Genomic DNA, 25,121 nt, shown 5'->3' with positions numbered 1-25,121 from the left:
AGATAACTGGCTCCAGATGCCGGCAGCTTCTGGAGGTCAATGCAGCACAAAGAGCCAAGAAGAGTTCTTCTTGGAGGAAAGGAATTACAATGATTTAAATCTCCCTTTTAGAGTAGGTATTTTTAAAAGAGTGACAACACACATACATTCCTAGAACTGGATATATAGGCCAGAGGGGACATACCTGCTTTAACAACTAAACACCCATCTCACCAGTTTTCCCACTCTGTGCTGACTCGGTCCTGCCAAGGTCCTGGTCACCACTTGGAATGAGGAGATGACCCGGGCTATTGATATGATCGATCCCAAACGTCCTTGACCTAGTTGCAGAACTGTGTCAGCTCCTTGGTATTCTGAGGAGCTGAGGGCCATGAAATGACTGTGTTGACGATTAGAGCGCAAATGGCAGAAGACTCAGAACGAATACGATCCAACACAAGCAAGAATCCATTTGCAATCTTATTCTGTGGTGGTGACGGCAGCGAAGAAATCCTACTACTCCACCATCATTGCATCTGCTCAGTGTCGTCCAGTGGAGCTCTTTCATGTGGTTAAAGGGCCTTGGATGGAACACAAGAACTTGAACCCTCAAAGGCCCACCATAAATAATTTGCCAGACACTTTGCAGATAAAATCACTCGTATTTGCGCTGACTTTTTTATTTTTTTTATTATTAAATTTATTAATCGCCCATCTGGCTGGTCACCCAGCCACTCTGGGCGATGTACAACATACAATAAAAACAGTTTAAAACAATAAAATTCTACAATAAAAACATTTTCTAAAATACCCTAACCCACCCCAAATGCCTTGGATTTGGATGACATTGTTTTGACAGAGTCTGATATGAACGGGGCTGGTGCACCATCTAGTCATGTTATGGATACCTTCTGGCTTGTGCAGCCTGAGGATGTGGACAAACTGCTTGGAGGACTGAGGCCTACTACTTGCCCTTTAGATCCTTACCCATTCTGGCTTGTGAAATCTGCCAGAGCTGGGCTGGATATCTGGACCTCGAAGGTGGTAAATGCCTCCTTGAGGGACAGAAAGGCCCCCACAGCTTTGAAAGAAGCTGCGGTGAGGCCCTTGCTGAAGAAACCAAATTTAGATCCCATGGTTCCAGATAATTACCATCCTGTGTCAAATTTGCCATTCTTGGGCAAGGTGCTGGAGCATGTGGTGGCCTCCAGTGGTTTTGGATGAAACTGATTATTTAAAACCATTCCAATCAGGTTTCAGGCCTGGTTATGGGACGGAAACAGCCTTGGTCACCCTGGTTGATGACTTATGCCAGGGAATGGATGTGGGGAGTGCTGCTCTGTTGGTTCTTCTGGACCTCTCAGCAGCTTTCGATACCATCAACCATGGTATCCTTCTTGATCATTTATCTGGATTGGGCTTGGGAGGCACAGTTTTAAAGTGGTTCCAGTCCTTTCTGGAGGAGCCGTCTCAGAAGGCAGTTCTGGAGGACTTCTGTTCCACCCCATGGCCATTAGCCTGTGGGGTGCCGCAAGGTTCTATCTTGTCCCCCATGCTTTTTAACATCTACATGAAACCACTGGGGGAAGTCATCAAGAGTCATCAAGACCAAGCGTGCAGTCTGGGAGTCCCCCTGGACTCTGAGCTAACTGGGGAAGCCCAGGTGGCTGCGGTGTCCAGGAGTGCTTTTTACCAGCTTAGGCTAGTACGCCAACTGCGGCCCTATCTGGAGAGGAGGGACCTTGCCTCAGTTATCTATGCACTAGTCACGTCCAGGCTGGACTACAGTAATGCGCTATATGTGGGGCTGCCTCTGAAGACGGTTCAGAAACTCCAGCTTGTGCAGAATGCGGCCGCCCAAGTATTGGTGGGGGTGAGGCGATTCGATCACATAATGCCTATACTGCGCCAGCTGCACTGGTTACCGGTGCATTTCCGAGCACAATTAAAAGTGCTGGTTTTGACCTTTAAAGCCTTAAATGGTTTGGGACCAAGTTACTTGAAGGACCATTTACACCCATATCAGCCTGCCTGCACTTTAAGATCAGAAAGAGAGGCCCTTTTCATTTTCCCACCCATGAGAGCAGTCAGGTGGGTGAACACACGTGAGAGGGCCTTCTCTGCAGTGGCCCCACATCTTTGGAACGACCTGCTATCAGAGGTCCACCATGCTCCATCATTGCAGGCTTTTAAGAAGGTCTTGAAAACATATTATTTTACCTTGGCCTTCTATTGATATGATTAATACTGGTGGTGCTGCTGCTGCTGCTGTTCACATAATTGTTGGTTTCAATTGTTGTTTTAATTGTTGGCTTTTATTGTTTATATGTTTTATCACTTTTAATATTTTAACTGTTTTTATGTATTTATTGTTGTAAGCCACCTTGGGAGGGCTTCTGCCCTGAAAGGCGGCCAAGAAATATTTTAAATAAATAAATAAAAGAATAAGAGTTGGTTATGGATAAATCCTAATTAATACCAAATCCTTGTTAAGGTCAGCACTGATGTAAGGCCAACATGGGGAAGACAGGATGATTCATGCCAGAGACAGGTGTAATCCTATGGCCCAGACTGGAAGTATTATCCTTGTACCGGCACAAAGTGGCAGGATAAAGAGAATTAATAGCAGGGCTAAGACAGAAACAAATCTCCACACGTTCTTGGATAGAGTCAGATTAAAAAGGCACAAAGCAACATGTATCCATGTACCAAAAAGCCAGTTTGGCAACTGGAAGTGCTGAGCAAACATCTACACTTCAGAGATGTTGAATTGGTGGTGTCCCTTTAGAAAAGCTTGGTGACAGCAAGGGGCCCTTTCCTAGCTGAAGTGCTGCTGCTGCTGCTGGCATTCCTGTTAATTCTCTCAACATTTTCAAGCTGCCTTCTTGCAAACATGAACAATGAACAACAATAAATTAACACTAGATTATAGATAAGACAGGAGAGCTTGGGTGAGAAGAAAAGTTCAACACATACCCTGCAGATGGTAGTTTGCCTGACTGGGGAAAATGCAGCATACTGTATATGCATAATAATCAGCGCTACAGCATGCACTGGCATTAGCAATGTATGGCACTAACTAGCAAACGCCAGGACTTACTTCCTCCCTTATTTCACCCATCTAAAAAAGCTTGCGATCTTGCCAAGCGTTGCAAGTTTCTCACATACATTCTTCTTTGCATGACAGATCACATGGTGGTCAGAAAAGAACAGGTATACCCAAAGTAACATAGAGTCAGCAAAATACAGGTCTCTCTGGTTTCTGCAATATTGCACACATGACACTTTACACAATGTGCCATTCCTTGGAGCAATTTTTTTTATTCTTTTGTGGGTTTTTATTTTATGAATAAAAACCCATAAAAGAATGGATGATATTCTGGAGGTGACGGACTCGACCTTGGGGGGGCTGGGGGTGGCGATGGCCGACAGAAAGCTCTGGCGTGGGCTGGTCCATGAAGTCACGAAGAGTCGGAAGCGACTGAGTGAATAAACACCATTTTATGAATGCAACACATAAACTGCAGACCCAAACCGAGAGCACTTCCACAGGTTTCAAAGGAGAAAGGCAGGCAGTGGCAGAAGCCCTTTTGTTGATTTTGTTGATTTTTATAAAGTGGGAGGGGTAGGACACCTCAGTCGGCACCAAGAAAGGTGTCAGGGGGCACACTGGTGCCCACAGGCACTATGTTGCCTACCCCTGCACTACAGCACTGCACAAGACAAGCAAGGCTAAATCCAAAGATGTTCTTTTGCTTGCACAGGAGTTGGCACAAGCAGAAGCAAAGCAACTGCTATAGAGTTTACCTATTATAGAACTGCACAAACACCATTAGCACTTGCACAAGTGTTTGCTCAACGGTCCTAGCAGCTATCCTTCCACTCACAATTCTATGGATTCCTACTTCTTGAACCTGAACGGAAGTAACACCTGAGCTGAACTTAACCAGGGAATATGTTGAGATACAGTACGTAAAGAACTGGTTCGGATACAAATCAATGCCATATTTCCCCTTCTGATCTTTTCACCTGCATTTCGACAACTATGTTTAAGACTGTCTCATCTGTGATGCTTGAGAAAGCTTATGCATTGGGGGAAACAGGTTACTGGCTGTTATTCACATCCATTGAACCATGTCCTTTCAGAGCATTTTGACTGGTACTCATAAGTGTTGTAACTCACATTTATTATTTTTATTCGATTTGTGCCCAACTCCCCAACAATGCCCTTGAAGCAGCTTACAAAGCATAAAACACAATAGAAAAATACATAAAATCCATCAATACAATTTAAAACAAGTCCAGAATACTTCATCACAAAAAGTCTGCATGGTATGAAATCCTGGAAGACACTCAGCTAGATAGCACAAATTTGTTTTTAGATACGAGCCCCAGAACTTTTACCTCCTGGACAGAATTCCACCTTGAGAAAAGGGGCTTTTTTTTTTTTGCAATCTATATATATTTCAGGGAAGGTTAAGGGGGCATCAGTGTTGTTCTCACCAATATAGGTCTAAGGTTTGTAATTGTGTATCCCCTTAGACCAACAGAGGCAGGACAATTCCATACGGTAGGAGATTACTATACTTACACTTGTCAGTATGGATTAGTCATGCCCAAAATGGCTCAAACCAAAGGCCTGTTCAAGCAACACTTCTCTCCCACCTCCCTTCACAGCTACATTGGTTCTTTGTACCAGATTCTATATCACAAGGTCAAGGAGATCCCACTTTCAGATAAATGTAGAATCTCCTGTGTTACCTTCTATGTGTGATGAACCAAAAAGGTGAGCTCTCTTCCATTTCACCATATGAAAGTTTAAACTTGTCCTAGGAGCAAAGAGAAAAGGAAAGACCACAAACTGAAAAGCTATCCTGACCTTCCTTTCTCTTCTCTTCTCTTCTCTTCTCTTCTCTTCTCTTCCTTTCCTCTCTCTCCTTTTCCACAGATGCCAGAAAATAAAACTACCTTACCAAGCATCTGTTTCAGAAAACCCTTTCTGACAGCATTTGGTTAATGCTCTCCTTTATTCTGAATAACAATGAAATAGAAACACAGATTCAGTTTTCTGCTCTGAGGAGAATGCCTTTGGATTTCAGCCAACATCCCCATAACGACAAGCTCCTCACCTCTGGTGTGGAAAAGGATAATTAGGAGAATAGCTCTTGTGATGGAGAAAGGGAGGGGGAATAGAAAGAAAGGGGGGGGAGAAGGGGGGGGAGAAAGAAAGAGGGAGAAGGGAGGCCACCCTTTACAGAGTTTGTAAAACAGTTCACCTCCACAAAAACTCTCTGTTTTACCTATAATTCAGTACACTAGAAAAATGCAGGTAGTCTTGAGAAGCAGTAACTAGATACCACAAAGTAGTGTAGACCTAAAGAATGAGGTCAAAAAATTGACATGGGTTCCATCTCTCTCTCTCTCTCTCTCTCTCTCTCTCTCACACACACACACACACACACACACACTTCACTGTTTAATGTATTTCCCCCCACCTACCACCCCTAAGACAGTAATTCAGCACCACATGTCAAGTATTAAGAAAAATAGAGGCCGCATCTTTAGACGCACTATATTCTATAACCCAGTTTAATCTGAAAAAAGCACACAAGTAGTTGATATATATTTTTGTGGCCACAAATAGTAATTTTAAAATATTGTAAGACATTAGCAGTGTAATCCCTCCACCCACCCCCACAACTACTGCTGTGACTAACCCTTTACTCATATGATCGTTAGAGCAAAGCACAATTGGAGGTGTTTTATGCCTTCAGGTAAAAGCTAGAAACTGCGCAAAGAAGAACTATTTCCCTCCTATTCACCCAGTGGCTGCAGCAGAGGTGCAACTCCCTCCCTCCCTGTATGTATCCATAGTGCTTTGAAAGTTACTATGGCAGAATCCTAGGCAACAGCGAGCCCAAGATATGTATTTTTCTTAAGGTGCCAGACATCCTTTGTATGGAAAACTACATGTTCCAGTGCTTCTAATACCTAGAATGCAATGAAAAAAATACAAAGCCCACCAATGTTCTAGCAGATGCCTGGAAAATTGGAAGTCTCCATGCCATTATTCTCATTGCTAGACTAAGTAAGTGGGAAGAGCCAGTGGAGATTGGAGGAGGTCCTCAGAGCCCATCATACTACCAATAATGTCACCAGGAATATAACAGGATCCAAATTGGACTTGGAATAAAACCAGAGTGATTTTCTGATATATATTTTTTAAATAGCTTGATTTGCTGAACCGAAACCTGAATTTCAAAGGTAGAATGAGTTCACTCATCACTAATGTCCTTTTTACCAACTGTGAAGATCATGGCTGGAGGGGGATGCAAAGAAAATACTGCTGGGGCTGTACTTATTTCCTCCCCACCACCCCTATTACCCTGCCATCTAGTAATTTAGCAACTAAGAATGTAAGAAGCAGCACAGTGTATTGAGCAAACCCATTCATTGTACTGTGAGGAAGAGAGCAGAAGTATACTATGTCAATCCTTCATGTGCAACTCCTTTGTAAACAAAGCTCTGCAGTTCCATGCTGGTTTGGTCTGAAAGCACACTTAGGTAACTTAAATCAGAGATGACTGTACTTTTCTCTCCATCTTAAATCTAAGATCTTCTGCCAGAAGAGGTTCTTTAAAAAGATGCTTCATCCAGCATATTATTATTTTTCTTCACATTCTTAAAGCAGTAGTAGTAGCAGTACATTTTATAAAACAGCAGCTAGAGAATTGTGCTAGCAAAATGAAAAAATATATCGGCTTCTGCTTTAGCTGCAGGGACTCTTTTGCCGTCCTTATTATTGTTTCCTAATTCTGTCATGGCAGTTGCCTCTAATGGAACTGGCAACAGTAAGTCATATTTGTATGGATCCTCACAGAATAATGATCCCAGGCCTTTCTGTTTCAATCTCCTGAGACAATCCAGGTACATGAAACTAGGGTTGAGGAGGAGGGAGAAAAAGAGTAAACCCTCAAGAGCTGTCAAAATGGGCTTCAAGAGCTCCTGCTTGCCAAAGAACTGTGTCATAAGCATCCTCTATATGATAATGGCCTCTTGCTTCCACATGGACAAAACCTAGACATGATTCTCAACATAAGGAGACCACCCAGACAAAAATAAAAGAACCAGTAAGGTAAAGAAAAGCCAGCCTAAAGTCTATGACTCACCTCTATGCCTCTGAGGCACAGAATTCAACAACTGAACATCTCAATACAGCTGTATGCAGAACATGTCAAAATGATTTGAATAAAATGGAGCACGGATAGAGAAAACAATTACATGGCAGGGGACAAGGAAAGGGAGAAAAGACCAGCAAGATGTGACTAACAGAAAAATTCTTGTTTGTTTTGTTTAATGAAATGAAGATATACCCTTCTGTAACTGAGCCTGTCAGTAAGCATAAACAAGTGCAACTGAAACAATCACATGTTGCTTCCGTGTTTACCCCCTCCCTCCACTTCTCTCCCCTTCCCCTGTTTCCCCATATCAAATTTTAGATTTGCAGGCAGAGACCTGTTATCTTGAACCTGTAAAGCACCACACACACTGATGGCTGTATTATTAACAACAGGTGCAGTCCACAGAAGAGCAGGCATGCTTAAAACCCATTAAAATTAAATCATTAAAATCTAAGTGCCTAAGTGTATTAAATTCCACTTATTTTAATGAGAAATGCATGTGCTTTTTCTTTTTTTGGAAGGTAGATAACAGAAGGGGGGATAGACAAGCAAGGAAAGGAAAGGTTCCTCCTGTGCAAGCACCGAGTCATTACTGACTCCTAGAGGGACGCGGCTTTCGCTGGGGTTTTCATGGCAGACTGTAGTGGGGTGGTTTGCCATTGCCTTCCCCAGTTGTGACTACCTTTTCCCCAGCAAGCTGGGTACTCATTTTACCAACCTCGGAAGAATGGAAGGCTGAGTCGACCTGAGCCGGCTACCTGGGACCCAGCTTCCGCTGGGATCCAACTCAGGTCGTGGGGAGAGTTTCGGTTGCAATACTGCCGCCTACCACTCTGCACCACATATTTTGGGCTGCCTTGCTCAAAGTTATGCAAAATTTATGTTGAAATCAGAGGGATTTATCTGGGCAAAGGTCTGAGCAAGACTACTGCCTATATTAGCAAACAATTATTGTGCCAGAATTACACTCAAGCAAACTCAGACAAATTAGCTCCTGTTGTGAAAATAATCTCAAATGCTTTGCTTGAGACTGTTTACAATCATGCCATCAGCACTGGGGCTTTTTCAGTGGAAATCTCTTCAACAGGAGTATTATTTAAAATTGTACATTAGTAATCTATGGCTAATTAATTCATCATACCGATTAGTGGCTTCAAAACTAATAACTCCCCACTCCCTGCACGCAATATCAAAAGCTGAAAATCTCGTTCAGCTCAAAGACAACAAACTAACAAGCCAAATGCAAGGCAGGTGCCTTTGGATGTCATCAGTCAGGAGTGGAGAGAACAACAACTCCACAGCATAACATTCCAGCTATGTTGAAGTCAGTGTGTTCTAATCAACAGCATTTTCTAATGGGAAGCATGTTAATAAAAGAAACTCTCTTGAAACTGACATAGCTGCACAGAAATAAGGAGAAGGTTAAAAGGAGACTCCAAAGGGAGTGCAGGAACTCCTTGGTGAAGACAGGCAGAGAAACTTTCTTATTTTTTTTAACATAGCTCTCTTTCATCATGGATGGGCTTTTGAGACTACAGATAATCGAATCCTCAAAATACCTTGACAGCAGGAGCTCTGCTGACTTCAATTATGTTTCTACTTGCTCATGTACTTTGCAGATTTGCCTTGTAAGAGGATGGGTCTGCAACTCAATGGATCTGAACATATGTTTGGCTGGGCATGAACAAGGAAAACGCAAAAATTTAAAATTTTAGTATAAATGCAAACTTATTTGACATTATCTAATTGAGATCCAGCTTTTCATAGAACAGTGGCATGGACCCAGTCTTTAGATAAGCGGAATTCCATCAATGGGACTCTCTGCTGGAGTAAGGGGCAGAGAATGTGTTTTTTTGTTCAGTTCCTCATTTTCCAGTAGCCACCTGGATTGGAACCCCTTCTGAAGATGGAAGGACACAGGTGCATGGGCAGGTGTGGGTGTAAATAAACCTGAGCAACATTCTCTTGTAAAATTTTAATATAAAGCTCTTTGGCTACAGAAGTAAAGGCAAGAATAACATGGTCCTAGTCATTAATCAAACCATGCTGGGAAGTTGCATTTCCCCTTCTTCTGCATGAACACTAGCAAGGGGTGTTATGAGTGTATTACTCCAGTATTGTACCATCATCACTGACTCCCAGTTCATTTCCGGGCCCAATTCAAGGTGCTGGTGTTTACCAGCAATCCCTTCACAGCTTGGCCCACAATAGCTGAAGGAGCACCTCTTCTCATATGTTCCTGCTCAGGCCCCAAGATAGTCATCTGAGCGCCGTCCTCTAAGTGCCCCTGCACACTAAGATTTGATGGGTGGCTATTCATGAGCAAGCCTTTTTTGCAGTAGCCCCTGAATTGTGCAGTGCTCCCCTGAAGAGGTCAGCCTGGTGCCTACTTTGTTGACTTGTCAGCGCCAGGCAAAGACTTCTTATGTTCTCCCAGGCCTTTTAAAAGTAACCACTGCTTGCTTTATTTTTACTTATAATGCTGTATTTTAAAATAATCATCTCTGGTTTTAGCTGTTCAGTTATTTTAAATGTTGAATTTTTGAACAATATTCTAATGTGCTTTTAAAATAATATTCTAATGTGTTTTAGCATTGGTTTTATTTATTTTGCTTTTATTATGTAGGTCAGCCTGAGAGCTTCAGCAATAGAGTGACTCATAAATTGAATAGATAAAATAAATAAATAAAACCAGCATAGTCCAAGCCATCCTTAACCAGAGTACCTTCAGTTGCCAAGTGTTGCTTTCTCTCATATGTGGTACCCATTTCATGCTATGGAACCAGTCTGAAGGTAAGTGGCTAACCTGATACCATTATAAAAAGGTAAAGGTGTCCCCAACCAGTCGTGTCCGACTCTAGGGTGCGGTGCTCATCCCCGTTTCTAAGCCGAAGAGCCAGCACTGTCCGAAGACGCTTCCGTGGTCATGTGGCCGGCATGACTGAACACCGAGGTGCACGGAACGCTGTTACCTTTCCCGCTGAGGCGGTACCTATTTATCTACTTGCAATTTCTTGCTTTCGAACTGCTAGGTTGGCAGAAGCTGGGACTGAAGACGAGAGCTCACTCCGTCACGCAGCACTCGGGTCTCGAACTGCTGACCTGCCGACCTTCCAGTCAGCAGTTCAGCGTCTTAACCACTAAGCCACCGCGGCCCCTGATACAATTATAGGCCATTATAAAAAACAGACTAACTAATTTGCCTATTAAGTGACTCCACATATACCTTTAAAGATGAATGCCTTTTTCAGAACAAATAATCCTTTTATTGTATGCTGTTAGACTTTATATTGCACAAAGATGGAACGAATTCAGCCTTCCTATGCTAACATTTTAGTATACTAAGATATGGCATATGATAATGATTGAGAAGTTATCCCATCCTCCGCGATGCTTAGGAAAAAAGGAGGCAGATATATGGATATTACATATACAGATTCAGTTTCTGACCTATGCAAAAAATAAGTTGCTAGATAGCAAAACTGAATCCTTAAGACGTTTTTCTGAATATTAACACAAGCAAAAACCCTAATACATTCTGTACACTCAGTACGATTTATGACAAAGTCAGAACACTTCCCCGACCCTTCTTTTTCCTTTCTCTTCTGTATAAAATTCCAATACATTACAGCTGAACAGTGCAACATCAATAATGTGTTCGGGCGTGTGTTTAGGGATGTTTTAGATAGTGCCCGAACAAAAAAAAAAGCCCCTTGGTCCCCTCCCCCATTTTGCAGTGAAATTCTAGATGTGTATCAAAGATAACTGGTAAAAAAAATCGAAGGGTACTTTCTGACAACACAAAACCAACCTGCTTGCCAACACCCCCTTAACTAAACAGTTCTCGTAGACAAACTCTTAAGGTTTGTCATCTACAAACTCTGGGATGTAGATGCTCAAGTAAAACAGAGTGCTTTCTTCATTGGCCCCAAAAAGTCTCTCTTACAGTTTAAAGAAATTAGTGCTCGGAGCAATCCAAGTAACTGCTCTGTGTACCAATGAGCAATACTTTCAGCTGTCTTAAAAAGGAGCCTGATTTCTAGCAAAGGGTGCTGCTAACTGCTAAGATTTTGGGTAAACATTATGTGAATAAGCTGTACTCAGAGCACTGTCTGAATTCAACTACATTTTTTAAATCATCCTTTATCAGAGGCCCATCTTGCTCTTGGAATTACTATATACATACAGCATGAAATGAGACCAAGAAAAGCCCATGTTAGCTTATCTTAAGAGCATTTCAGCTGTCTGACATCATCATTAAAGGCCAATTCACATGATCACTGAGTAAATGACGGGCTGTTCCCAGACATTTGTCTTGTTTATCTGTAGTTTGCATGCGGTGAATGATTGGCTAATGACTCCACCGTAGGTCTGGGCATGTTTCTTCAATTCACATTTGGAAGGTTTATATTGGCACCATCAACCATCATCCAGGTCTCTGGTGGAATCTTCACGCAACCATAATCAACTTTCAATTCAAGAAACAGCCAGCCATATACATGCTTGGTGGCCACATGAAAGGGCCCTTATAGACATCCAATTGCATTTCTACAAAGAGAAAAGCACTGAGAGGTACAATGAAACAATGCGAAGTCAAGCTTCTGATCGATCAGAAAGGAGCCATTTAGGCCAGATGGCTCGAAAACAGAGGTCATGCATAATAATAGCAGATGGGCTACAGACCAAAACCTTTGATTATGTCTGGAACCTATATTTTACCTATATTTTACGTACTACCTCATTTAAGGGAGAGGGCTTACTTAATCAAGTCTAGAAAAAGGGAAAGATGCATTTGTTTTGACATAATTATTGCAGAACCTTTCATAAAAGTGGAAGTAGATAAACTGTTAATAAACTGTAGACAGACATCAGCAGACATATTCAAAGAGACATAACAGCTTCTTTCATCAACAGCTTCACCTGCTTTGGAGATCAGTCTAATCTTCCTCTCAGACTGGATTTGTCTGATTGGTTATAGGACCAGCTTAAGCACTTGACCCAAAGCTAAACATGCAACATCCCACCTAAACATGCAGGCTGCTTTAATTAATTCAGGAGGCCTAAGTCACAGACACTAATACTTATGCTATACACCAGTCCCTCCCCATAAGCAGTAGAATTCTGAAAAAGGAGGTAAAGCATTGCTTACAAAAATCCAAATTCTACAATTCAAAATACTGCAACTCAGGAAAAACTGCAGGCATCTACTTCATTAAAAAGAAGTTTCATTAATGAAATCTTCGTACTTGTTAATTCTTTACAAGGGTAAATGGGTAATAAAGGGACACAGAGAGGTCATGGAGGGACCAGTTTGTGTGTTGGTGAACAGGGAATGGGGACATAGAATTCTAAGTAATGTTAATCCTATTGAAAAATTGAAAGCAGTTAAAAACAGACCATTTCTATTTCCAGAGCCATACAAGCTTGAGGACTATAGTACATGAGGACTATAATATTCAAGATAAGTTTTTAGATGACAGTACATTCAAATCACTACATTAGTAACAAAATCACAGATATGGCAGTTCAGCTTCCTAATCCTAACCTTCTTTCCAGTTTTCATACTCCTCCTCTTTGTCTCTTTGAACCAGCTTTTTTTCACCAGTTCCAACAGAAATGCTGTTTCATTCCATCACAAAGCCTAAATGTTGTCCTCTTTACTTGATTGCTTTCCCAGAGGTGTTTCAGGCATTTGCCTTTAGAATCATAGGAAGGTGCCTTATGATTGGTCAGATGATTGGTCCATCTAGCCCAGTATTATTGACACTGACTGCCAGCAGCTCTCCAGGCAGAAATTTCCACAGCCCTCCCTGGAGATGCCAGGGATTGAACTAGGGACCTTCTGATGCAAAGCAGGCGCTCTACTACTGAGCCACACCCCCTCCCCTTTCCAATGAAGCCTTCACTAACAGAATGAAGAATTGTCCCATCTACTATAGCCCTAATTCCTATCAAATACCTCCAGTCAGGGAAATTTAACAATACTATGTTTTCAGTACATGGTGCACAACCAATATTTGACTTTAAAACTTTCAGTATCCAAGTGACACTAGAAAGCTTGAAACAAAATGCTCTAGGGCACAAAACTGGATAAAACTTTGAACATTGCAGTGTGCTTCGTTTACAGGTCTGCATCTGGGTCAGGGAAGACATTGTATTATTTACATGAGCACATCCAGGCACACAAACTGCATTTACAGAACTGCAATGATAAATTGCTCCACCAGCCTCAGTAGTTAGCCTTTCATTTCTAATCTAGACCTGATGCACCGGATCTTGCACAGCATAATGGGAACATTCTGTTTAAAGCTGACAAGCAATGAAAAGTAGATATCATGCGTAGAGTCTGAATCTCACCAGACATTATTAATTCAATATTCCAACATCTCCTGCGCTGCAAATCATTCATACATCACACGCCTTGGCAAGGGCTCTCTAATTAAAACATGGGAAGGCGGCAATAAAAAGTAAGTACTTCTGCCGCATCATTTGTGGGCCTTGCGTTCTTAATTGAACTTGCTTTGTGTTAATTATGCAGAGAGCCTCATGTGGCATTGTGGAGAAGAGAAGGGAGAAAAGTGGTCACTTTTAATGAACTTGTTGTCTTATAATTCCTCTGAGAAGTTACATAGTTTTTCTTTTTTTAAACAAGAATTCTACCAGCATTAACTAAATGGTGGGTGGGACATATGTTCAAATTTGGCATTAAAACCATATTACTCTCCTGGAGGGTGTAACAAGTGGAGGATGTCATTTTAAGAACTCCAAATTGTGTTTCAAAGGGTCTGCTGGAAACATTTGTTACTGAAGTAGAAATAACAGGAGGCCATGCTATTCCAGTGCCATCATCAACTAAAATTCCGTTTTCCAGAAAGGGGAAATGCTGGAGAGACAGACCACAACCCAGTGGCTCTGATTGCAATATATAAGGCTTGCCCTTTATTTTATCCCATGTTACACTTCTTCTACAAGTGTTCACAATGATATTCAATAAAATCAGCACAGAAAACCTAAAACAGCAACACACCTTCAAAGAGAAATATCATGGTAGAAATTGTATCTTGAAATAAAGAGCAGATGGCTAAAGCTATAGGAAGCAGCAACCCATGGGGAGAGAGAAATGTGGGCACAGCAACTGAAAATGTCCCAGTCCAGTGCCAGTTACCATTCTCTTATGCATGAGAATGAGATTTGTTGAGTGCAATGGTAGGCGCATTTGAAGTTAAGTGTCCTACCTGCATGGGGTTCTGGAACCTGGACAGTCTGCCATTTGTAACTTCAACACTGTTCTCCAAACTGTAGAAATAAGTTCAGGGATTATTGGCTTGGATATTTATTTTTAAGTGGACCTTGCTTCTCCTCAAGGATGGAATAAATGGCTTCTGGGGTAGCAGATAGCTTATTTGACACTATCTGGAACTAGAAAAGAGAAGCCAAGGTATCAGGCCAAAGACCCGCCCTATCTAGTCCAGCATCCTGTTTCCCACAGTGGCCAACCAGATGCCTATGGGAAGCCCATAAGCAGGACATGAAGGCAAGAGCCAGCTCCTGCTGTTCCCCAGTAGCTGCTATTCAGAGGCATGGTGTCTCTAATGCTGAAAGTGGTATATGGCCATGACAGCTAATAGCCACTGATAGCCTTCTGCTCCATGAATATGGATGGCCTTTTAAAACCATCCAAGTTGGTGACCATAATCACATCTTGTGGTAGCAAATTCTATAGTTAAACTATGTGCTGCATGAAGAAGGATTTCCTTTTATCTGTCCTGAATTTCCCACCATTTAGCTTCATTGGATAACTCCAGGTCCTACTGTTATGAAAGACAGAGAAACATTTCTCTATCCATTTTCTCTACACTAAGCATAATTCTATAAACCTCTGTTATACCCACCTTACTCACCACTTTTTCTAAGTTAAACAGTCCCAGATATTGTAACCTTTCCTTCCAGGGAGTTGCTCCAGCCACTTGATCATTTTGGTTATCCTTTTCTGCACCTTTTCCAGCTCTACAATATCCTTTTTGAGGTGTGACAACCAGAACTGTACATAATATTCCATGTGTGGCCACACTACAGATTTGTAAAAGGGCTAGTGAATTATTAAAAACCATCAAGGGTGGGGAAATATATTGTACTTCTGCAAAGCATTCCCAGGCGACAAAGCAGTAGTTCCCAGCTTGAGGCAAGTTTATTCTCTTTGTAAGAGCAGAAAAAGAGTACCGGCTTCAGCTATTCATGAAGAAGTCTGAGTTGCTGTCTACTTATCTATGCCGCTTTCTCCAAGTCAAGTATACCTTGTGACAAACCTGTTAATCAGCCTGTAGCATTCCAGTCAGCCACAAAAGCATTTCTGTTCACAGTGGGAAAGAGGACAGAAACCTGTGCAAATGTACTAGCACTCACAATTACTAGAGTTGGTTTGCAGTAGCATTGGGGTGGGACACTATTTCATTATCAACACTAGGTAAATGTATTTTCAGCATCTGGTCCACCAAAGTCTTTCTCTCTAGGTCTTCTGTTGCTGCCAAAGGACAAGCCTTTCTGGAGGAAACAGAAGGGGAGGCGAACTCTTCTGGATAGCAGCCTGCATGGACAAGATTCAGACTGCTGGCAATACATCTGAATTAACCTGAGAAGATGAGCTGTGGTGGGATTGCCCTAACCTGGGAATTACAGAGTGAAGAGTTACACCATAAATATTTTCCAAAGAACACAGAATGCAAGGGTAGAGGAATAGTTACTCCGGGGTGAATGCCAAGTTTATACAATAAACAAGTGATATGAAAGAACTGCTGGGATTAACAGAGATAATGGAAAGATGATGTCTGATAATAGATGGGGCAGCATCTTGCTCTCTCCCAAGCCAAGAGTAAAACAGTAGCTATAACCTACTAAACACAGCCAGTTTCATAAAAGGCAGAGCTGTCATCACTGCAGGGAGAGCAGAAGGCAGTAGGCACAGCACAGCATGCCTAGCAGCCTTGCCAACACACATTCTAAAGGGTTCTTTCTTTTCTTTGACAAAGCTCACTACATCGCGTGATATGAGAAATGAAGCCAAAAAAAAAAAAAAATCTGCTACAGGGAGAAGAGGACGTAGCTGCCAAGCAAACAATTTCTTGTCAATATTTGTCAAACAAATTGAGTCTACACAGTAAACACCCCACCATCCATGTAAGTCATTCCTTCAGCCTTGTGATCCACGACGGAGTTACAGGATGTGTTTGCAATGGAGGATCTTTCCTTGAAGCACTTCTGGTGAGGCTTCAGTCCTTTGGGGCTAACAACAGAAGATACTCCAAGAACTATCCATACTTTGCAGCTGGGGTGGATAAGCATGAGCATAACAAAGACAAATCTTGGAAAATCATTCAAAGTAAAATACATACATGCATGTAGAAATAATATGAACACAGACCTTTTCAAGAAGAGTGCTCTGGGAGTCACAAAGGCAAAACCATTAAGCCAAAAAAAACCACCCCACAATGTGACCCCACACCATTTTTTTATTTGCAGCACAATTTCCCCAATAACCATTGAGATCCTGCTTTTACTTAAAAAAACTAATCACACTTTAAGCAGATTTAGCAACATCTGCTAGGACACCTCATGGAAGACAAGCAGGGTAAGAATGAACTCAAGCACACAAGTGGGAAAACATTAGCATTTCACAAGATCTATCCACAGCCCATCTGAAAGTTTGATTCCAAAGTTACATGTGGGAATATAAGACAGAGGATTTTGCTCAAGAGCAGGCAATGACATTTAGTTAGTGGCACAACACCATCAGACACTACACAGAACAGAGAGGTAATGCAGTCCCTGCCAAGAAGGCTTGCAATTTCAGATCAACAGGACAAAGGTGAATGAGAGGACAGGACCTCATGATACAGCAGTAAGCATTGATGCGGGACCAAGTGGCAGCAGACAAGGGAGGCTGTAAGGAAGGTAGTTCTGAGAAGCAATTTAAAGCATAATGACGAAAGCCATGTTCACCTGAACAGTTACTTCAGTTTAAGAAATCAATTCCTGAAAGAGAACCAACTGCATGTTCTGTGAATGAAACTGTTTGTTCATGTGTGTATGACCTGTTCAGGGATAGGGATAGGCCAATCTCCCCAGAATGCCTCTGTCCAATGAAGGGATGTCACTCTAGAAAACACAGCATGGAAGAGAACACTTGGATATCCTCACAGGCCTTGACTGAACAAAATCTACTTTGAAGGGAAGGATATTACCAAAGATCCCAAAGTCCACAGAGGCAGTCTCAAATTAGTCTGTGATCAATCAGCCTTGGACTAAACCATTTACCTTTTCCAAGAAGATAACTTCTGCCACTCATCAAAGTAGCTGGTGGCAAAATTCATTAAGGGTGCAATCCTATACATGTTTAGACAGAAAAATGTCCTGCACCTCCCAGCATGCCCCAGCCAGCCATGCTGGGAGTTGTAAGATTTTGTTTCTGTCTAAACAGGCATAGGACTGCACCCTAAGACAGTATTTGTAAATGACTCTGCAATGCCTAGAAGGCACCAGATGTGGCAAGTACATTATAAATTATAGTAAAGTATCAACTAGAGGAGAGACTTAAATTAGCTTTGACCATGTAATGGAAAGTTAGTTTTTATTCACAGACTTTTGGAAGAAAATTAGAAAGGAGATTATGAGAACTAAAAAACTTGCTAAATAATAAAGATTAAAGGCCTGGGTAACTGCTCACATCTAAATTAAAACACTATGGACTGTTCAGCGTCTTACCACTGACTATCAGCAGTGCAATATATTAAAACTCATAATATACTTAAAGCAGGAGTAGGCAACCTGGTGCCATCCAGATGTTTTGGACTACAGCTTCTACAATCCCTGTCCGCTGGGTATGCTGGCTGGGGCTGATGGGAGTTGTAGTCCAAAACGGCTGGAGGACACCATGTTGCCTAGCCCTGACTTTGAGGTTAAATATGGAGCAACTGAGATATTTCTCCCGTAAAGCTGCACCCTAGAAGATGTTAGTAGCAGGCCAAACACTCATGCACTCTATTACACACTCCTCCCACATGGAAATTAATTAAAAAAACAAGCCAGAACATTCTATATTTACTTGAATATAGGAGCTTGCTTTCTCTTTCAAACCTACCAAACACAGGTTATCTGAATCTTGCAGGAACAAGGAGATCCCTCATTTAGATAACCACAGGTTTTATCCCCATACTTTGTTGTTCACTCTTTTCCTCACAGTGAGAAGAAGGGGAGGAGCGCATAAACCAGACCAACTTCCCTGATATAGTTACGAGGAGAATATTGTCTGGATGGGGCCTAGGTGGATGGAGCCTAGGTGGAAAGTAGTAGCTATGTAGTGTTACAAGATGTTGTAGCAGATGGTCTTGACACTAGTCCCGTCAATACAATTAGTAATATATATGGACCCAAAAATTAGGTATGCTACCATTCCTTCAGAAAGGTCATCGGAAGCCACAGAGAATACAGAAGCACAACACTTTCTCCTTGCTACACATAGGGCACAACAGTAGCGAAGCCTATTCATTTAGACATGACAATTTAGGAGATGGGAGAAGGAAGGGCAGGACGTTACATACCCGCAATCTATCCACGATATAGTACCTCGGCCCTTCACTGCTTGGGCTACATCAGACAATAAGCTGAGCGAACTGTCAGCAGCTGCCACTGGAAGAAAGAGTGAAATATATATATATTTACTTGTATGTATTTCAGGAGAGGGTAGACTTCAGGCTTGTGGGATTTACTTTAGTTTTCACTAGAACCCTGAGGTCCACCAGCCACAGCCAGGTGCAAAATAGTGGCTCAAGATGACAGACACAGAATTGAGGAACAAGACACTCTGAGGGCGGCTCACCCCAGGAATTTGTTTTCAGTGCCATCACTAGAACTTGCATACAAATCTTTTCACACACAAACCTACTCCTGATTTCCTCCAAGATGTCTTGATTTCAGCAGCCTAATTCAGGGAAAAATAAGTTTTGTTGTCATTGTTCAACTATTAGGTGTCAGAGCCCCTTGCTGAAATCACCCATTAGATCCTAATCTACCTTCTGACCACTCCTGTTTAAAGCAATCATCAATATCCATGCACAACTTGGCAGAATTCTTCCATAAAGCACTTTCATCCATAGGTTCTCCCTACAAAGGAAAAAAACTGTTGCCAGAGATCGCGTTTGCTTTTCCATCAACATTTTACTATGGCTGGGATCCAACGAGCCACTTTAGGCATGCCCAAGGACTTGAGCATGCTCAGTGGGATCTTTGGCTTTTATCTTCTTTGAAAAGGAGACTGTCCCCTACCACAAACTGTTTTGGAAGGTGATTCCAAATGTGGCTTGCCACCTGACACATGCTGTTGAAGAACCACAAGCCCAAGGCTCGGTGGGAAATAATTAAATAAATTATGGAAATAATTACATGGCTCTTCGGACCCTGGCCTATATATTTCAATTGCTCCACATCACTGAGGCCTTTTACAGTTGCCTGACTTTCTCTCAAGGAATGCAATAACAAAACTAGGTTTCCCATCCTTTTCACATTGATATTCATAGCTGAGCCGTTTTTTGACTGGCATTTTGCTTATAGTAGGGATGGGGAGCCTGCAGGCTGGATGAGGCCCCCAGGGCTTCCCCACCTAACCTGCAGGCTTCTTTTGTTATTTATCTCTGACTACTGATCAAAGCTAAGAGGATATTTAAAGGCAATTAACCTTTAAATACTCTGCAAAGAATTGAGTTGTGCATTTTTCAGGCAGGACAGCTGTTGCACTGGGTCTTACTCTTCTGCTGACTTGCTTAGAATTGAGTAGTATGTTTGTATGCTTGGTGGGAAAATGTTGACATTGATAAGAGTTACACCTAGCCCAGCTCACTTTGCTTCATCTGTCCTCCCTCTTGCTTACCCGCATCCATCCCGATGCCCTTAGTCCCACTGCTGGAATGTGGCCTGAGACTAGGGATGTCAGAGAAATCCGCAAAGGAACCAAATGAGTTCAGATTTTCATGGATCCGACCTGTGGATCCCACAGCAGATGGCTTTTCTCTTGTTGGGCAGATTCAGCAGACTTGAGGACCAATCTCCTAACTTTCCCGAATTTTGCGCAGTAGAAAAATACACAAAATTTTTTTAAAAACTGCCAAAAATGCGCATTTTCCCCATAGACTAAAGCTTGAAATACATATTTCAGCAAATTTGCACATTTTTACATGTGCAAATTGGCGCAAATGCAAATTTGCACAAATTCTGAAACAAAAAAATCCAATTCCGTCCACGGGCAGACGATGGAACAAAAGGTGCTTGTCAATCTGCAAAAAAAAGATGGAATGGATTTTACCCTAAGACCCTTCCCAAAGTGGAATTCAACCCTTGGACTAAAAAATGTTAAACACCCCAACTCATAAGAACATAAGAAGAGCCCTGCTGGCTCAGACCAAAGGTCTAGTCCAGCATTCTGTTCTCACAGTGGCCAGCCAGATGCTCCTGGGAAGCCCACAAGCAGGATATTTATTTATTTATTTTACATTTCTAACCTGCCTAATAACTGATGGTCTCTGGGCAGATTACAAACAGTTAAAATCTGAATATGAGTGCAATAGTACCCTTCCACTCATGTTCCCCAGCAACTGCCTCCAATACTGGAGCTAATATATAGCCATCATGACTAGTGGCCATCGATAGCTTTATTCTCTATGAATTTGTCTAATCCCCTTTTCAAGCTGTTCAAGTTGGTGGCCATCACTATAACTTCTGCAAAGGAATGCCATAGTTCAGTTATACACTTCTTGAAGCAAATATGGCCCTGCTCCCATTTGTTCCTCCTTTCATATGGTTGGCCATAGGGACATTGCACCATTAACAAGTGAGATACGGGGGCGGGTGTGTGTGTCAGTTACAGTTAATCACCCCTGGGACCAGATGGCGGAGGGTCTGAGAAGAGGCCCAGACCAGAAGCCTCAGTGACTTCTGGCAGCATGAGGTCTCCCAGCCTTGATCCCTACTTGGGAAAAGAAAGCCAATGTGTGCTCTGCCAATGTTTCAGAAAATGGAGGGGCAGCTATGAAGCTGCTGAGCTGGTGCCTAGTAGTTGTTGATGCCACACCTCATCCTGATGAGCACCCGGGTTCTATGCAACTCCTTAGACCAAGAGTGAGCAATTTGTCACCCTACATATGTTTTGGCCTACAGCTCCCATCAGCCCTTAAGAAATAGGAATGTAAGAAGAGCCATGCTGGATCAGACCAAAAGGTCCATCTAGTCCAGCATTCTGTTCACAGAGTGGCCAACCAGCTGCCTATGGAAAAACCACAAGTAGGATATGAGTGCAATAGCGCTCTCCGGCTCATATTCCCCAGCAACTGGTGCAGATGGGCATACTGCCTCTGATACTGCAGACACTGAGCACAGCCAATGGTAAGTTCACACCCCTGCCTTAGGTGGACAGCAGCCCTGCTATTCTGGAAATTTTATCCTTGGTTTGTTGGATAGCTCCCCAGCCTCAATGGCAAGATGCTGAGCCACAAAGCAGTGGCAATGGAAACAGAGTAACCAATATCTCCAAATATATTTGTATATGTTCTGGGAAGGGAAAAATATTCTTCCAAGAAGTTAATAGCCATCATGTAATTCAGATTCCCCTCTTTCCCTGCAATTCTTCCTAAACTAGAGTTCCTGCAGAAGACTAGCTAAAATTATTACTACTACAATAATATTCAGATACATTACAAATATAAATTCTACCCCATCTATTTAGAAAGTTGGTTTTAGCCCCGTCCCCACTACTTCACTCTAAAAATTTGACTTTATTTTAAATAGGCAGGTTCAGCTTAGATATGTGGCATGCATTGGAGATTAGAAGCAGGAAGTTTTTATACATAGCAAGAAATGTTTTAAGAAAATCTTCTGGGAAGTATTAGTGCAAGCTCATTCTATATGATTTGTTACGCTGTTGGAGACTCCCGATTATTAGCAGAAAAAACCCCTATGGTTCATAGGGGAGCATTCTTTTTAAATCCTCTTTGAAAATTAAAAAACAACATTACAAATCCTTTTGCAACTTGAACTTTAAGATTTACTACAGAAAGATGGAGCAAAAAAAAAAAAAATACTCACCTTCCTGTTATATCAATAGTACAAATGTTTTAACAGCAATTAAGTCATGTGGGTACCCTTTATAAGCAATTTTTAAACTTTTGGAGGAAACATCTACCCCTTTGTTAAAACTTCCATGTTTGAATTTAAGCTTACAGAGGAGAGGTGGAAGGGGGCAGCATTTTCACCTGATGTCCCCCTGCCAGCACCAAACCCACCTTGTTAAAATTTGTGCGTAAGACATCCTCTGCTCCACAGTCACTGTGCTCTCAGAGGGGAGAAATTCAGAGTACTTTCCAGGATTGAAAAAAAAATTTCAAAGATTGCGTCCATCGTTCCTCCTGCCCTGCACTGGATGATTAGAAGCCTCCATGTTTGGGGGGTTCCGATCATAGCAGGCGCAATCGATAGGATTGTGCCCTTAAGTAATGTGGGTGTTGGTAGGTTGGCACAAACAATGGGATATCACTAAGGAACATTTACCACACCAGAGATATTTGTTATGAGGCTAGAAAAAATACCCCACAAGAACAAAAACATTAGTATGTAGTAATAGCAAAGTTTTACCTTGACCGTTTATGACATTTCCTAATATTTTGGATTTAAAACATACTTCTGACACCACAGACACATAGTTGTTCGTGGGAGATTTTACCACTCCAAGATACATTGGAAAATGGCTTGGGGCATTAAAATGCCCCCACAAACATGTTTGCATTATTTTTATGAGTTTTGCAAGAGAAATTAGCATTAAAAGGGGATCTTCAGTCAGTTACGATTCCGTGAAACGATGCCCTTTAATCTAATTCTGTCACAGTCTATGTTATTTATTCTAAAAACCAGTCACATAAAAAGCTAATTGTCAAGGAAACCATCCTCAAAGCAGCTACTCAGGAGTAGCCATCCCCTCACTGACTTGAAGGGGCCCTTGCAGAATAAGTGACTTGAAGACAGAAGTCTAAGTGTATAATACATTTTTTTTAAACTGACATCTCTTGGCTGGTTCCTCTTCCTCATCTGAGGACTGAGTGGTGAGAGCAGGGAGTAAGGAAGCATTAAAGACACCAATTTGGTCTAATTTCTGAGCTAATGTGCAGACCGTACATCTTCTGGCCAAGTAAATATCACAGCCATGATACATTAGGCGTAATTAGCCTTTCTGCACACAGTGCCCTAAATGGGCCAAGCTCTATCAAATAATCTTGCCAAGAGCAGCTCACAATCCGCTGCAGAAGACAATAGAAAAGCAGAAGGAAAGCTGCGCTGCAGAAAAGGGGGATGGAGGCAGGAGCAGAAAGTGGATTGTAACCAAAAGAAGTTGATTGTAACAGAAAGCGACAGCAAATAGGTGGCTAGTAGACAAGAAGTTAAAATGGGTATTCCAAGGCTAGGTAAAGCATAAGAAGATGCAAAAGGACAAAGAAGGAAAAACAAGTGAACAAAGAGAAGGCTATAAACAAACACTGTTGCCAACTAGGCATTTGGGGATGCCCTTAAACAACTGGAGGAGAGGCATGAAGATCCGTGTTTGTATAAAGTTAGAGAAAGAGATAAAGGAAAATTTAGGAGCAAACAGTGATTATTGAAAACATCCTTAGCATGTTAGAGATTAAAGGGGGAAAGAATGATATGAAGAGTGCCCCAAGGTAAAATAACTGAATGACTTGTGTGTGATGTTAAACTGAAAACGCCCCAGATCTGTCTCCAGATGTGCTTCTTTCTTGTTATACATCTGCTCATATAAAGTGCTACATTGTTATGTTTATGAAGGGTATAAAATTTAAAAACTTATTTTGTAAGGAGTTGGCACAGAAGAAAACAGCAAGAGAGTAATGGATTAATTTTTGGAATTAAGTCTATAGTCAATCAGCAAATGCTTGTATCAGTATGTAAAACAGCCTGTTAGACATCCAATATATATTTGCTATGCAATTCAGGTTTACCTTGAGGGGAAAAAAAGAATCCTTCCTATTTTTCTCATCTTCCCACCTAGGCAGTCACTCAGCATTATTTGTTAAAATATGAATTACCCTTAAAAAGTTTCCAAAATGAGGAATACTCACAAGATTTGGAATAAAGTACCAATACGTTATTCCGTGTTCTCAGGAGTTTCTTGAAGTCCTTCTGATCGCTAATTTTTTCTATTAGTGGGGATATCTTTGCTGATGATAGGCATGCTGGAAAGATGGTCTGCAATGGTAAAACAGAGAAAAAACACAAACTATTTCAAATGGAAAAACTACTATTGTGAACCAACTTATTCAACAACATTGCCTTCAACACTCCTGCTGCCTTCTGTATTTTATCTAGAGGGCACACACATCTGCTAAGGATTCCTGTAAAAATATAATGCTGGGGAATATTCTATAGCACAAAGAATACAATTTTGCCTAGTTGTTTGCTTTTTGTCCTCTCATGCATAAATCTGAACACTCAGACTGAGAGATGGAGAGATGAAAAGAAAATATAGAAAAACAAATGAAGCTGACACAGGAGGCCTAAATACTTACCCTCCAAACTTGCTAATGATATATCTGGCCCAATCTAACTTCAACCTTATCTTTGAGTGACTCTGGGCCATAGAAGCAACCAACTGCAACATCTCCAGAGATGTTAGTGCCACTTGCCATAGATAATCCAGCAGAGTTTATACAAAGTACTGTTGCGTAACTCAGAGTTTATACAAAGTACTGGGGGCAAACAGACTGGCTAATTGTTGTTGTTGTTGTTCAGTCGTTCAGTCGTGTCCGACTCTTCGTGACCCCATGGACCATAGCACGCCAGGCCTTCCTGTCCTGCGCTCTCTCCCGGAGCGTGCTCAAGTTCATAGACTGGCTAATATCTTCTTGATTATTC

At 41.7% G+C, this 25,121-nt stretch overlaps 1 protein-coding gene across 1 annotated transcript in view; it reads right to left on the bottom strand.

Annotated features, from left to right (window-relative positions):
• Positions 1-25,121, bottom strand: part of PDIA5 (protein disulfide isomerase family A member 5) — a 211,270-nt gene that overhangs the window by 125,626 nt on the left and 60,523 nt on the right. The window contains exons 2-3 of the mRNA XM_084807405.1: positions 24,329-24,455; positions 18,755-18,842 (exon numbers count right to left, since the gene is read on the bottom strand). Coding sequence (XP_084663531.1) covers positions 18,755-18,842; positions 24,329-24,455 — 215 coding nt within the window. The remainder of the gene's footprint in view (positions 1-18,754; positions 18,843-24,328; positions 24,456-25,121) is intronic.

Source organism: Heloderma suspectum, chromosome 1 (genome assembly GCF_057233095.1).
Source record: "Heloderma suspectum isolate Gila_16-S chromosome 1, 16-S_ref, whole genome shotgun sequence".
Classification (NCBI taxonomy): domain Eukaryota; kingdom Metazoa; phylum Chordata; class Lepidosauria; order Squamata; family Helodermatidae; genus Heloderma; species Heloderma suspectum.
Note: the sequence above shows the minus strand (reverse complement) of the source record. Positions and strands in the feature narration are given on the sequence as shown.